The 15642-nt window shown below is 46.0% G+C and overlaps 2 protein-coding genes across 3 annotated transcripts; one reads left to right on the top strand and one right to left on the bottom strand.

Moving 5' to 3' along the window:
• Positions 1 to 191: 191 nt before the first annotated feature.
• b3galt4 (UDP-Gal:betaGlcNAc beta 1,3-galactosyltransferase, polypeptide 4) lies at positions 192 to 2203 on the top strand. The gene has a single exon (XM_052057552.1). The coding sequence runs from the start codon at positions 499 to 501 to the stop codon at positions 1612 to 1614; it is 1116 nt and encodes a 371-aa protein (XP_051913512.1). The 5' UTR covers positions 192 to 498; the 3' UTR covers positions 1615 to 2203.
• A 639-nt stretch (positions 2204 to 2842) lies between these two features.
• On the bottom strand, positions 2843 to 15453 carry wdr46 (WD repeat domain 46). 2 transcript variants are annotated; one of them, XM_052057530.1, is made up of 14 exons: positions 15239 to 15453; positions 14871 to 15020; positions 13734 to 13822; positions 13537 to 13644; positions 13375 to 13462; positions 13165 to 13226; positions 12769 to 12873; positions 9368 to 9518; positions 8394 to 8629; positions 5972 to 6125; positions 5478 to 5625; positions 4645 to 4835; positions 4448 to 4561; positions 2843 to 4207 (listed from the first exon to the last, which is right to left on the bottom strand). In XM_052057530.1, exons 1-14 carry the CDS (start codon positions 15293 to 15295, stop codon positions 4088 to 4090), a joined length of 1773 nt encoding a protein of 590 aa, XP_051913490.1. In that variant the 5' UTR covers positions 15296 to 15453; the 3' UTR covers positions 2843 to 4087. The 2 variants fall into 2 exon arrangements, with proteins under 2 accessions (XP_051913490.1, XP_051913489.1); XM_052057529.1 differs by having other exon boundaries at positions 13537 to 13649; positions 13739 to 13822; positions 15239 to 15451.
• Between the last annotated feature and the right edge of the window lie 189 nt (positions 15454 to 15642).

Genomic DNA, 15642 nt, shown 5'->3' with positions numbered 1-15642 from the left:
TAAGTGACAGAAACAACGTCCAATCAGAGCGCTGGAGCAACAGCCCCTTTTTAAAAATGAAACCCATTTTTTTCTTCCCAACGTGGTACCTTTTTAACAACAACAAAATATTTTTCCTTCCCCGCGTGGTATTTGTTCTTAGCGTGAGAAATTAAAGTAAAGCCCGTGAGCGTGGCATTTGACACAACACAACTTGCGTGAATATTGACATCGTAGCAGCACGTTCCTGGAGCAAATCTTAATATCAAGCGGGCTTCCGTTGCAAGCGCGTCTCATTCTGCTCGGGTCACTGAGCTGCATAGCTTCTATGGAGGGTGGGGGTGGTGGAGTGGAACGCGTACTTTGGCACATTCTCATTAAACGACACAATCGACAGTTCGTTCGATCGTGTCGTGTGCGCAGCTGCGTAGCCCACATCTGTGCTGACGGTGAGCGCCCGCAGCTTCAGCAGGACTCGCGCAGCGTGAGAGGAGGAGCGACCACCGCGTGGAAGCAACGATGGTCGTTCGGGGGCTGTGGAGATGCATACCAAGGTTGGGAAAACGAGGGGGGCGCTCTGGCTTCTTGTCGTGCCTGTGCGTGGCGATCATTAGCGTTGCCGTCTTCGCGTTGCTCTTCGTGGACATCATTGAGTACTGGATCACGTCTCTGCGGATGAGCGCCGTGCGGGAGCCACATGTCCGCATATTCCCCCCACAGAACGTCCCTCCCACCAGACCCGAGGAGTTTCTGCTCATGCCCAGTCCGCTGGTGTGCCAGCGTGCCAAGCCGTACCTCATCACCATGGTTATCTCGGCCCCTGCTCACCACAGGGCACGACAAGCCATCAGGGACACGTGGGGCGGGGAGAGCAACGTGAGTGGTTTGAGGGTCATGACCCTCTTCATGCTGGGTGTTCCATCTGACACAGGACTGGGCAAAATGCTCTTTGAGGAGGCTAGGGAGCAAGGGGACTTGGTTCAAGGGCGTTTCCTGGACTCGTACGCCAACCTGACCCTGAAAACTTTAGCCCTGCAGAGCTGGGTGCGCCGCTTCTGCCCCCAGGCTCACTTTGTGGCCAAAGTGGATGACGACGTCCTATTCAATCCCAGCGCACTCCTGCACCTATTGAACAAGAGCCGCAGCCCGTACGAACAAAGTGACTTGTATCTCGGCAAAGTGCATCTCCGCGTGGCTCCGAACCGGGACCCTCGCAGCAAGCATTATGTCCCGAATGAGGCCTACCCGTCATCTGTTTTTCCAGACTATTGCAGTGGTACAGCATATGTTCTATCCCGTTCCGCATTGCTCAAAATATCATTGGCTGCCTCTGTGTCGCCCCTATCCACGGCTCAACCCCCCGAAGATGTGTTTGTGGGGGTGTGTGCCCAGGCAGCTGGCATCCTGCCTACACACTCCCCCCTGTTCTCTGGTGGACCACCTATGCCGTATGGACGCTGCTGCTACCAAGCCATGGTGTCGGTGCACAACATTCCACCTCGTGATATGCTGTACTACTGGGCTGATATCCACTCATCGGGACAGTGCCTGTGGTTGAGCACGCGAGCATCCTTGTGCATGTGCAAAGTCGGTGCCCTGCTGGGCTCAACGCTTGACCTGTGGAAGGCGGCGTGAGTGGGGCGAAATTCTGTACTTTTATAAAAATGACAGTATGCGAAAAGGGGGACTTGGAACGGCCACTTCAAACTGAGTACAACACAGCAAGAATTTTGAAAGATGGAAGATGGCCTCTGGGGGTTTGAATTCAGTTTTATTGTACGTATCTTTTTTTGTGATATCAGCTCCAGAAAATTTGTTTAAAAACGTTCACATTTTAGGAAGGTATAACTTGATGACACGTTATACGTCTTTGTACAGAATGTAGCAAGGAACGTGGCATCGAAATGGACACACATGATTTACTTTTGTGGTCCACATAAAAGGATTGGCAGGCTGCATCTGACCCCTGGGTCTTGCGTTTGACACCACTGTCCAAGGAGAAGCCCTTTTACAATTGGCTGACAAGTTCAAGTGAAAATATCTCACCACTAAGCTTGTACAGGCCGAAATTTCAAGGGCTTCATTCTTGGTCAAAAATGACCATGTTTCAAATGGCGTCAGTTATCCTAAAATATTTATTTTTGTTTGTTTTTCAAACTTGTCATGTTCATACTTGAAGCACACATTCAGCTGGTGTAAATAAATTCTATTTTTTAAACTGTCAGTGTTGATACCAAAAGGGACACTTGCAGGAAGTGAGTTCATCAGATATGATCTGAGCATCTTTGCACTGGCACAAACTATTGTCAGACCTGTTTCCCAACATTCAGATATGATATGAGCATCTTTGCACTGGCACAAACTATTGTCAGACCTGTTTCCCAACATTGATGAGACAAGGCACAGATTTTAAATTAGAAAAAACAAATCTGAGCCTGTTTAGTTGAATGCATTTTTTTTGTATGAATGTAAACTGTAGGACACACATGTTCGTTGTACTTTCTGCCATCTTGTAGAAGAGCATTACATTTTTTGTACTGTCACTATATGTCACTGAAATTGATAGATGAACATTGTTAATTAGTTTTAGTAATTCATTTTATGGAAGCACACTCGACGGAAGCTGATTTTTGTCAGCCAGCTGCGCTTTATCTATATTAGTGAGTAACTAATGCTGTCCCACAAGTGCAACGAAAGTAGTTCACGTTTTAAACTTAACATCAACGTGGTAGGCAATATTAGCTATTTGACATCCCGTCACCGTCATGGCTTATTAGCGCAGAGCTGCTCAGAAAAATAAATTCGACACCACACACCTGTTGGCTGCATCCCTTCACATTTGTATCGCATGTACTGAGCTCGTTTCTACCATATTTTATTCTAACACTGGTCGTTAAATAAGAATGACAAAAACAGAATGTTTCTTAGCAAATGAAACATCTTACAGGTACAAACGTGATACGTAATTACAGGGGGATTATGCAAAATCTGAACTACCGTGATAACAGCACTGAACACAAATTGGAACATTGCAACACATACTGTATGTATAACACATTGTACATAATGCACGGTGTCCCCGCTGTTCCAATCCGAGCAGTATTTATTCTGTTTTATGATGAGACTAAACATTGTTGGAGGGTTGTGCCGATGAGGCGATATTAACAAATCGACAGTTCAACCTCAGTTTATCCTGCTCCACTTCCTCAATCCAATCCAATGTATTCCGAAAAATGAACAAATGTGTTTTACATTGAGGAAATTACTGTGAACGGAATGTGGCCATTCAATAAAGGAGTCAAAATCTTTCCACAATTCCATTTTTTTTTTACCCGCCACGTTTCAAAACACTTTGACACGAGTCAAAGTACGCTGCTTACGCCAACAGTGTGTGTGTATAATATTTAACTAGCACCAGGAACCAGGCGTCACAAAGGAGATGAAGTTGTGGCTGTCGTTTTACTTCCTTCTTTGTTCTTTTTCCAGCCTTTCATTTTCAATTAGTATTTTTTTGTGTGTGTGTTTGCATTTTGATGCGACTGTCAGGAGAAATTTCAACTGCAGAATACATGCACATTGTGAACACCATAAAATGATTTCTAATCTGAAATGACTTAGATGGGGATACATTTGTTTAAATTTCTTAGCTGGACTATTTATTTCTGGCCTACAAACAGTTGCAAAGTACAAAGGCAGGGATCAGCTGTTAAATCATAATCCATTTGCAAATATAAGCAATGGCGGAGGTGGTTATGCTTAGCAATAAACTACTTTTGACCTCCACTTATCAGTTCATCTTTTTCATGTCACACTGTATGGACTCATGCACTTTGGCACTTCCATTTCTATTGAATTGAAGAAATAGTTGAGCTAATAAAGTACATGAGTTAGTTCTTTTTCAATTTTCCTCTGCAGACAGGACGTGCTTAAAGGTATGAACAAGATACACTGCCACATCGCTCACCGCTGACTACAAACGAACGTTACTCATCAGAAACAATGTCCTCCTTCTGGGTTTGTGGCACGGCTTGTTTTGACCACACGCGGCGTGCGTCACTCAGAACGAGGATGTCACAGTGTTTGAGGGGGCCAATGGCTCGCTCCTCTTCTATTTTTGGAATCTGCCCAGAGCTGATTTTTGGCTGGCGAGAGCTGCCATCTTCTTTTCCTTTGCTTTTCGTTCTTGCTCCAGCTTCATTTTGTCCTCCATACTTTTCACTATAAGATCCTGGATGGTGAAAGCAACAACTTGTTGATATCCCCAGCAGATACAACCACCAGTCAAGTCAAGTCTAGTCAACAGTATTTATAGAGCACTTTCGAACAGCCATCGCTGCATACAAAGTGCTGTACATGGAGCGATTTAACATACACAATAAACAGTAAGACGAATCAGTAATAAAGGCGGTGGAAAGCACCAAGACACCAACGTTTGATTGCCGACGGGTTTTAAGGTCATCACACTTACCCTCTGGTCAATATTAGCGACTTGCCTCTTCCGCCTTTCCACATTGCCCGCTGAACTGCGGCCTTTTTTCTTATGCCTGGGGACAAACTTTTCTTTGGCAAGAGGATCAAAGCCCTAGAGAGACAAACAGTTTTCATTTATATCTAGCAGGGTTGCTTATAACTTTGAACCTCGATGACAAGCATTCTCAAACTGACCAGGGCCTGCACTCTGTCTTGGTGCTTTTGCTGGAAGGTGCCAAGATCAACCTTTCCGAGTTGAGTGGGGTCCAAACTGATAAGCTCAGGCTGGATCTTTTCCAGCAGCGCCTTAACTTCCCATTCCTGCCTCTGCTTGGCACTGCGGTATGGATTTGAATCCAGGCCATCAAAGTTTGGCTCACCCGCTCCTGGAAATGAAAATGAAGAGGAAAGGTTATGTTTTCTTTGAACCATTCAATCACCTTTTAAATATTGTTACGGCTGCAGCTGTTGTGAAAGCACTTTATTTGTCCCACAATGGGGAAATTTGTCTACAGCAGCAAAATTGGGTTATTGCACAAAATAAATGTTTCAGAAAGAACTGCACACAGTTCAATAAAAGTGCAATGTAAAATATAGCATTAGCAATACATTATATTGGTAGAATAAATATAATAAATTAGCAATAGAATGGAAAACACAGCATAAGGTGGCTGTGCTATTTACAATGGTTATAGGTTTTCACGTATATTTATTCAGCAGCCTGACAGCAGTCTTCATTGGTACAATTTGTTTTGACGAGAGAGGGAGAGAGAGAAAATAAAAACCAGAACCACAACTTTGCCTGAGGACGGTCCACTTTGTTTAATACTAATAAATAACAAATCACTAATGATGGGCTAATAATAGCATCAGTGTTGCTCCGTTATAACCCTTAAAGCAAGGTATGCTTAACCACAAATGGTGGAAGATGGCATGTAGACACATTGGACAGACAATAATAATAGTCAATACCGATCAAACTCAAGTCGTATCTGAAGGCACCTCAAAAGAGCCAAATGTGGTCAGACCTGGTACGAGCATGCTACTGAAGCCTTGTCCGTGCCCGATCCCGAGGACATCCTCGAAGGGGCAAAAGCGTAGCTCACATGCTGCAGCCTGGGCTCTGTGGGCCATGTAGGGTTTTCTCACTGGAGAGCTCCAGACATCCCTGTACACCTGCAATGGATGTTTACTGTACTGTATATTGTCAGAAGAAACCACAGATACATTTACAGTACAGCTTTTCCAGGGGCCTGTATGTGACATTGGGATAAAAATTTGGAACTAGACAACCAGGAAAAGACACCTGCCATTCAGACTATTTAAAGAGGCAAAATCAGCCATTTCGTAATTTGTCTCAGGTGTGATAGATCCAATATGGTGCTAAGCTGATCAGCTTCTGCGTCTGTTTTCGTGCACAATCAATGTTTGCAAGGGCTCACCATTAGTAAAGAAGACCATTGGTATTGACCACTGCTTACGCTAAAACGAATCCTTGTTCATCCAAGACAACGTGACTGACCTGGACGACATCCCCCGTGGCTGCAGCCAGCAGCCCCCGCTGGCTCAATGACAAACAGGAAGCTCCAGCAGGGAGGAAGTAAGAATTGAGGTTCTGGAAAGTTCGGACGTCAAACACCTTCAGCTTTTTGTCCATGCCCGACGTCACCATATATCTGCCAAAACAGGTCGAGAAACAGAGAGGAACTGAAGGACGTGCAGATTCGGCTGAGAAGAAAGATCAGGGAGGGGAAGAAGATATACAGGATGAAATTGGAGGACCAGTTACAGGCCAGCAATGTCGCTGGTGTCTGGAGGGGCCTGAAAACCATCTCAGGCCATGACAGCCCAAAGACAGTGATCGAGAAGGACAAGGACTGGGCAGATGGACTGAACCATTTTTTCAACCGTTTCGACCAGTCGTCTGTCCCTTCCCCCAACCACAAACTGCAACCTCTCTCACTGAGGACTTCTTCTCCTCCCCCTCCTCTTTCGACCAGCTCTCATCAACCCAGTATGTCACCTGGTTCCTGCCTGTCCGTCACAACAGAGCAGGTAAGGAACCAACTGAGGAAGATGAATGTGAGGAAGGCAGCAGGTCCGGACAAGATCAGTTCCCGGCTCCTCAGGACCTGCTCTGACCAGCTGTGTAACATTGTCCAGCACATCTTCAACCTGAGCCTGAAGCTGGGTAGAGCTCCACAGCTGTGGAAAACTTCGTGCCTGGTCCCAGTGCCCAAGACCCCCCACCCTAAGGAGCTGAACAGCTACAGACCGGTGGCGCTGACGTCTCACCTGATGAAGACGCTGGAGAGACTCATCCTCGCCCACCTTCGACCGCTGGTGAGCCCGTCACTGGACCCGCTGCAGTTTGCCTATCAGCCTGGCATCGGCGTGGAAGACGCCATTATCTACCTCCTCCACTCAGTGCTGTCACACTTGGAGAAGGCTGGGAGCACTGGGAGAATCATGTTCTTTGATTTCTCCAGTGCCTTCAACACCATCCAGCCCAATTTGCTGGGAGGCAAACTGCAGAACGCCGGAGTGGACCACCATCTCACAGCATGGATCATAGACTACCTCACAAATCGGTCGCAGTACGTGAGATTGCAGAGCTGCGAGTCGGACCGGCTTCTCTGCAGCACTGGAGCGCCGCAGGGGACTGTTCTGGCTCCATTCCTGTTCATCCTCTACACTTCGGACTTCAGACACGACACTCCAAACTGCCACCTTCAGAAGTTCTACGATGACTCTGCGATTGTTGGCCTCATTACAGAAGGGGACGATCGGGAGTACAGGGGACTGACAAAGGACTTTGTGGACTGGTGCCAGCAGAATCTCCTCCAGATCAACCCGAGGAAAACTAAGGAGTTGGTTGTGGATTTCTGCAGGAAAAAGTCCTCACCAGCACCGATGAACATCCAGGGTATGGACATAGAGAGGGTGACCTCCTACAAGTACCTTGGTGTTCTTCTGAACGACAAACTGGACTGGTCTACAAACACGGACACCCTGATTAGGAAAGGACAGAGCCGACTCTTCCTACTCAGGAAACTGAGGTCTTTTGGGGTTCAGGGGTCACTCCTTAAGACGTTCTATAACTCGGTGGTGGCCTCGGCCATCCATTATGGCATTGTCTGCTGGTCAGGCAGCATCTCAGCCCGGGACAAAAAGAGACTGGAGCGACTGGTCAGGAAGGCCAGTTCTGTCCTGGGTTGCTCCCTTGACACTCTGGAGGAGGTGGGCAACAGAAGGATGCTAACTAAGCTAAAAGCTATGATGGCCAGTCCCTCCCACCCCCTCCAGCCCGCCCTGACAGCACTTGGTAGCTCCTTCAGCCAGAGACTGTTACACCCGCGCTGCAAGAAGGAGAGATACCGACGCTCGTTCCTACCGACTGCTGTCAGGCTGATGAATAAAAAATAACAATCATAATAATAATAATAATTAAATTATGTGAAGTAAAATTGTAAATAGTACTGCGATTTATCCATTGTGTTCATATTGTATTTAATTGAAAGATGTTTGTTGTTTTTTTTTTCTCCTTTCTTTTTTCTACATACATTCTTGCTGCTGGAGGCTGTAAATTTCCCCAGTGTGGGACGAATAAGATAGCCATTCGCCACTTCTGGAGGGAATCTAGCCTTCACATCATTTGGTATACATCAAATTTGAAAGGGGGCGGGGGAACTTACTAAAGATTAGAATGCCCAGTACCAAGTGTACTAGGCAGTGCCAATTATTCAGTTTAAGGTTCCTTTTGACGACGATCATTTAAGCACAACACAATTGTCCCGTCTCCAACTTGCGGTATCAATACGCATTTACAAACAGTTTTAGGGGCTGTCAATCCATCGTAGGTTTTCACTATTCATGGTAAGGGCTTGACAGAATTTTTAAGAGAAGAACATTGCAAATGGGCTTTTTCGTTAGTTTTGACTCACGTTCCTGTTTTGTCCACGGCGACAGAGCGCACTCCACCGTGGTGACACAGCATCTTGACGAGGGGCTCTTTTTGACTGGGCGACCAGAGGGTGATTGTGCCGTTGGAGTGCCCGAGATGGATGACGGCGTTGGAGGGGTTCTGGCACATCACGTCCAGGCGGCCCTTCTTGGTGCATATGGCGGCGACCTCTTTTCCCACGGATACATCAAGATATTGCAGGAAACCCGTCATACTCTAAAACAGAAGAAATGAACCGCACAGCAGCAGAATATCAAAATCCAGTCAACCCCTCGTTTTTTGCAAGAGATAAACTTCAGGCACAGCCACAGTCTGTAAAAATCATGTCTGGAGACACTTAAAAGACATTTAAAAAAAAGATTTGGCCCCCCGACTAGAGTTGGGAGATTTGGCGATATATGTTGCAAAGACGATAGATCTGTTTTTATCGTGCTACTTCCCTCCTTTCGTGTCTAGCATCATTTGTCCTCATTCAGGGTGAATAATTACATTTGTTAGGGTGAATTATGGCAAACAACAAGAATGACACGGGCAGCTTTATTTGATGGCTAAAATGTTCACTTACTATGCCCGTTCCACTGTGTATGCAATATTGTTACGAAAAATATCAGTTTGTGTTTTTTTGGGGTGCTGGAACAGATTGATGCCATTTCTGTTCATTTCAATGGGAAGAGACAGTATGACATGAGTGATTTAACACAATAATAATAATACATCAGATGTACAGTGTATAGTGCTTTCCAGGACACTTAACATATCCTTGTAGATCACAGAGAGAAAGGGGGAGGCGTGGTCACGGAACGAAGCTAACTACTTGTAAGTCAAGGCACCGTACTGCGTGAGCTAACGATGACATAATAAAAATGTGTGTCCAAATACCGGTAGTTAATAGTGTAAATTGTAGTTATTGTGTTGATATTTCTGACACAAACATTGAATAAATTATAAACTTACAGCGGTGGCCAACAAAAAGTGGTAGGGCAGAAACTGCATGCGAAGGACATCATTGAACTTGCGGATGCAGTGAAGTTCAATTCCATTTGAGTCATAGATGAACAGCCACTTCTTCTGAGCCACTGCAAACATGGTCTCAGTGTGAAGCCATCTGAAAAATGCACACTTGTTTTGAGTGCATCATAAATTTAACAATAGCAACTTAATTCATAATTCATGAGCATGAGGTCTCTGATCCACTGGTTAAAGGACACTTTGATTCTCTCCTCTTTCATCTCAAACTGTTTCAAACAACAAAGCGTGTTATGGAAAAGTGGTTAGAACTGCACGACTGTCCGTGTTTTATGTTATGTGTTGTGTTTATTATTTTACTTTATGTAAAGTGCTTTGTTACAGCTGCCGCTGTTGTGAAAGCGCTATATAAGTCAGAATGTATTGTATTGTATTGTATTGTATTGTATTAATTCATATGAGCAAAACGGTATCATGTTTAAAGTTTCGGTTCATTTGGGGATGTCTGGACATACTCAGCACAGAGGTGTCGGCCATTTGGGCGGAGGGCCTTTTTTTTGAGTAATCACGTCAAAGCAAGGGGGGCGAACAGATGAAAAAAGGCTTGACTCAATCACAAAGTGGGAATAAACGAATTGGGAACAAAGAGTTATTAAATACCAAAAGACAGTTTGGGAACAGCTGTCGCGCCCAGGCGGACATTTGTCATCAGCAAAATCTGTGACTTGTGTATTCGGGTAGACCAGACTGCGTATCAGATCACTACCGAGGGGCTGGACCGGTGGCGTGGTATGCGAATCTCAGGGGCAGTGTTTTCTTATATTTTGCATATGTTAACAATAAAAGTCCGACAGGAGACACAAGGGACTCGGAGTGTGATCACGGAGCAATTAAACCGCCGTTCGCTCTCAGAGATCCACATCCACCGAAGAAAGACAATCTTCCCTGTGTGTTGAGTCATTTGTTTAACTTTGTCCTGGTAAAAACCCTGAAATCATACTTTACTCATAAAAGTGGTAGGATGTGACGAAACTCGCTACCATTTTGCCAGCCTTCTTGCCTGAGCGTGTGGTCTCAAGTTGGACAGTCAACATTTCTTAAAAAGAGTCAAGTGCTCGCTTCAAGTTGTTTTTGTTTACAGACACTACCAGCCCAAAATTCATTCATTCATTCATCTTCCGAACCGCTTCATCCTCACTAGGGTCCCAGGGGCGCTGGAGTCTATCCCAGCTGTCTTCGGGCAGTAGGCAGGGGACACCCCGAATTGGTAGCCAGCCAATCGCAGGGCACACGGAGACGAACAACCATGCACGCCCTCACTCACACCTAGGGCCAATATTTAGAGTGTTCAACCAGCCTGCCATGCAAGGTTTTGGAATGTGGGAGGAAACCGGAGTACCGAGAGAAAACCCACGTAGGCTTGGGGAGAACATGCAAACTCCACAGAGGGAGGCCAGAGCTGGAAATGAACCCAGTACCTCTGCACTGTGAAGTCTAACCACTGGACTGGCCGCCCACCAGCCCAACAGTAGTGCAATAAAACTAGCAAAAAATAAAGACAGGTACACTTTATGTATGTAAGCAAACACAGTTTCGTCTTGCAAACGCCTGCTAGCTCAATGCTAAGACATGGCGCAAAACAGAGGCTAAAGAATATCACAGAAGTTGCAGTATACAACATCACAAATGACACAGAAATCCATCCATCCATCCATTATCTACCGCTTATCCGGGGCCGGGTCGCGGGGGCAACAGCTTTAGCAGGGAAGCCCAGGCTTCCCTCTCCCTAGCTACTTCTTCCAGCTCTCCCCGGGGGATCCCGAGTCGTTCCCAGGCAAGCTGGGTGACATAGTCTCTCCAGCGTGTCCTGTGTCTTCCTCGCGGTCTCCTCCCGGTGGGACATGACCGGAACACCTCACCGGGGAGGCGCTCAGGAGGCATCCGAATCAGATGCCCAAGCCACCTCATCTGGCTCCTCTCGATGTGGAGGAGAAGCGGCTCGACTCTGAGCCCCTCCCGGATGACTGAGCTTCTCACCTTATCTCTAAGGGAGAGCCCGGACACCCTGCGGAGGAAACTCATTTCAGCCGCTTGTATCCGGGATCTCGTTCTTTCGGTCACGACCCATAGCTCGTGACCATAGGTGAGGGTTGGGACGTAGATCGACCGGTAAATTGAGAGCTTCGCCCTTTGGCTCAGCTCCTTCTTCACCACGACAGACCGATACAACGTCCGCATCACAGCAGACGCTGCACCGATCCGCCTGTCGATCTCTCGCTCCCTCCTGCCCTCACTCGTGAACAAGACCCCAAGATACTTAAACTCCTCCACTTGGGGCAAGATCTCCCCCCCGACCCGGAGGGGGCACTCCACCCTTTTCCGACTGAGGACCATGGTTTCAGATTTGGAGGTGCTGATTTTCATCCCAACCGCTTCACACTCGGCTGCGAAACGCTCCAGTGAGAGTTGGAGAGCCCCGTTTGAAGGAGCCAACAGCACCACATCATCTGCAAAAAGCAGGGATGCAATACTGAGGCCCCCAAAACGGACCACCTCAACGCTTCGGCTGCGCCTAGAAATTCTGTCCATAAAGGTTATGAACAGAATCGGCGACAAAGGGCAGCCTTGGCGGAGTCCTACCCCCACTGGAAACGATTCCGACTTACTGCCGGCAATGCGAACCAAACTCTGACATCGGTGGTATAGTGACCGAACAGCCCGTATCAGGGGGTTCGGTACCCTATACCCACGAAGCACCCCCCACAGAACTCCCCGAGTGACACGGTCAAACGCCTTCTCCAAGTCCACAAAACACATGTAGACTGGTTGGGCGAATTCCCACATACCCTCAAGGACCCTGCTAAAGGTGTAGAGCTGGTCCACTGTTCCACGGCCGGGACGAAAACCACACTGCTCCTCCTCAATCTGAGGCTCGACTTCCTGACGGACCCTCCTCTCCAGCACTCCTGAATAGACCTTACCAGGGAGGCTGAGGAGTGTGATCCCTCTGTAGTTGGAACACACCCTCCGGTCCCCCTTTTTAAAAAGAGGGACTACCACCCCGGTCTGCCAATCCAGGGGCACTCTCCCCGTTGACCACGCGATGTTGCAGAGGCGTGTCAACCAGGACAGCCCCACAACATCCAGAGCCTTGAGGAACTCCGGGCGGATCTCATCCACCCCTGGGGCCTTGCCACCGAGGAGCTTTTTAACCACATCGGTGACTTCAACCACAGAGATAGGAGAGCCCACCTCAGAGTCCCCAGGCTCTGCTTCCTCCAAGGAAGGCGTGACAGAAATATACACAGAAAAATGCAATACGCAAAAGGCATATATCCTTCATAATCTGTGTGTGTGTGTCCATGTGCGTGCATGTTTTTGAGGCTTACCGAACATCACGAATGGACTCCATCACATTTATTTCACACATCAAAAGTTTGGATTGCCAGTCAACACAAGCAACATGGCCTCTCCTCCCACCAAGCAGCAGGTGACTAAATCAAAACAATGACGCAAAAAATATAAATATTCATACGTACTATCCCCAAAATGATTAATCCACCATATTGCAATCGAAACTTAACAGACATATTTATTTAGTTTTACTGCTTGAATCGGTACATTCTGACTGGAAACGTTGAAAGATGAGAAAATAATTGGAAGACATTGATTACATGTATGACATTGACCTGATTGACTATTCTGAGAAACTGCTTTGACAATTAACACTCTTAATCAGTAACACAAACACAATTCAAGTAGGGAGAAGAAAGTGGGCTACTGACCGTCCAGTTTTACTGTAATCCAGTTGGTATGGTCCAAATTGAGACAGATTCAAGTCAAAATACTGAGGACAAAGTAGATGTAAATAATAATAGGTCAACTGTAATAATAAAATCTGTTTCTGTACCTATTTCAACCACGGTAAACCATCTGAGCCTTGCCTAATTACAAGAGTGAACAACTGGCCAAGAGTGATAGACAAGATTGCCCACCTTGGTCCCAGACGTTATATCCACAGCATCTGCAATATCTTGCTGTGAGATAGTACATGTGTCCTCATTTTCGTCTCCTTCTAGAAACCTGAGGAAGTTCATAAATCAAGTTACAACAATGGGGCATTTTCAGACAACCTCGTCAAGCCATGAATATTTTACCCTGCTTCTTCTGGGAGTAGAAGGTCAAACCGGGCAGCTTGTTTTTGGGCCATTTCTGAGGCTTCATCTGAACGAGCAATGGCTTCTTTCAGCTTTAAGTGGTGCTTGATGATCTGGAAAAAAAACAACCCCAAAACAAAACAAAAAAACAACTCTGCTTTAGCCAGCAGCACAATTGAAATACCGAATGGAAATTCCTGACCTCCTCTTTCGTTTTCCCTTTCCTTGTAAACTTCCGCAGCGTGGCTTCGGGAATAGAAGCAGGTCCTGGGAAAGCATCTTGTTTCTGGGGGAGTGTCAATAATTGGTTCAGACAAAGCTCAAGTGCAGTGTACAAATTCCTTGGTTGGATAGTTATTGATCATTGAGGGATTTTTTTTTTTTGCAGAGAGTATATGTATTTTAATAATTGTTCCTCATCAGAGGGCGGCCCGGTAGTCCAGTGGTTAGCACGTCGGCTTCACAGTGCAGAGGTACCGGGTTCGATTCCAGCTCCGGCCTCCCTGTGTGGAGTTTGCATGTTCTCCCCGGGCCTGCGTGGGTTTTCTCCGGGTGCTCCGGTTTCCTCCCACATTCCAAAAATATGCATGGCAGGCTGATTGAACACTCTAAATTGTCCCTAGGTGTGAGTGTGAGCGTGGGTGGTTGTTCGTCTATGTGTGCCCTGCGATTGGCTGGCAACCGATTCAGGGTGTCCCCCGCCTACTGCCCAGAGACGGCTGGGATGGGCTCCAGCACCCCCCGCGACCCTAGTGGGGATCGAGCGGTACGGAAGATGAATAAATGAATGAATGTTCCTCATCAGTAATGTCTTTGCTTTTCATAAACGTCAGAAAAATGACAGGAGCACCAAACTTGAAAAACTGTTCTTCCCATTTTATATGAAGTGAGGATAAACCTGACACTGTCAAACAAATATGGACTGTCTCATTGTGTTGGACCTATAACTGCGTGTGTCCACATCCACAAAAATATTGATTTTTATTATTCTGCTGTTCTACCGTTTACAGATATTCAAACTTCATGAGATTCCTACAATTTAGAAGACCCAGTGCAATACATGTTAATGAGCGCATTATTCAGGAAAACGTTTTCATTCAATTTAATTTTGAAGAGTTAAGTCCAATGCTAATGTTGAAAACATGCCTAATGTTACAGTGGCTTCCAATAATATTTCATTGTCTTTTTGGGGAGATTTTTTTTTCTGTACTGGTGTAGTATTGATGAGGATGGTGGTGCTTGGTGAGCATATTGGTGAAAACATTGCTCCAGTTGTAACATAAAGGAAGCACTTGAGCCAACTTCAATTGCTTTAAAAATTTAATGCATCTTACCCCAGATTTAAAGCGTTTTTCTTGTCCATGGTCGTTCTTTTTCATCCTCCTCTTTGCTGACGTTTTTTGAGGCATCTGCTGCTGTGTATCAGCAGCCTGTTTTCCACCGTCGCTTTCATCTTTCTTCTCGTGCCAGTAACGAGCTCGAGGCTGTCAGAAATAAGCCATCCATACTCCTAAGATTATCAGCGGGCATTTTCAAACTCGAGTGAGAACAACTCGGTTAGTACGCGTTGATAAATTAGCTCAATGTCAATCGATGCCTTTTCTTTATAAATCGTCGTGTTTTCTGTTTTGTCGAGGCTGGCATTAACCGAAAACGACTCACACGACTGCAGTCGTGTGTTATTGTCTTTATAATAGGTTACCTTTTTCGTTTTGCCCACGTGTGAGCCTTTCGGTGCCTGTTCAGCGGCCGCCGCCATCTTTGTTGTGAACTCGAACCCTTCCTTTTCGCGACTTCGTCACTTCCGTGATGAAAACCAAATCTAGATTGACGCCCTCTCTCCATTGGCCACTGTTTTCGACATGCGTACAAAAGAAATCTCAACCCGCTGTTTAATTGATAACATAACATGTCACCTCATTTTAAATATAAAGTAAAACAATTTAATAATTCAATTATTATCATTTTAAATTAAAAAAATACACACTATCTACTCTGCATGTATAACACAAAATGTTTTTGTTTATTGTGTGCACATTAGATTAGTAAAAACGGATATTTAACGGATATACGAAATTTTCAGAATCCGTATGATTTGTGCGATAC

This window comes from Hippocampus zosterae, chromosome 2, assembly GCF_025434085.1.
Source record: "Hippocampus zosterae strain Florida chromosome 2, ASM2543408v3, whole genome shotgun sequence".
Taxonomy (NCBI): Eukaryota; Metazoa; Chordata; class Actinopteri; order Syngnathiformes; family Syngnathidae; genus Hippocampus; species Hippocampus zosterae.
This window is presented reverse-complemented; position numbering and strand designations above follow the sequence as displayed.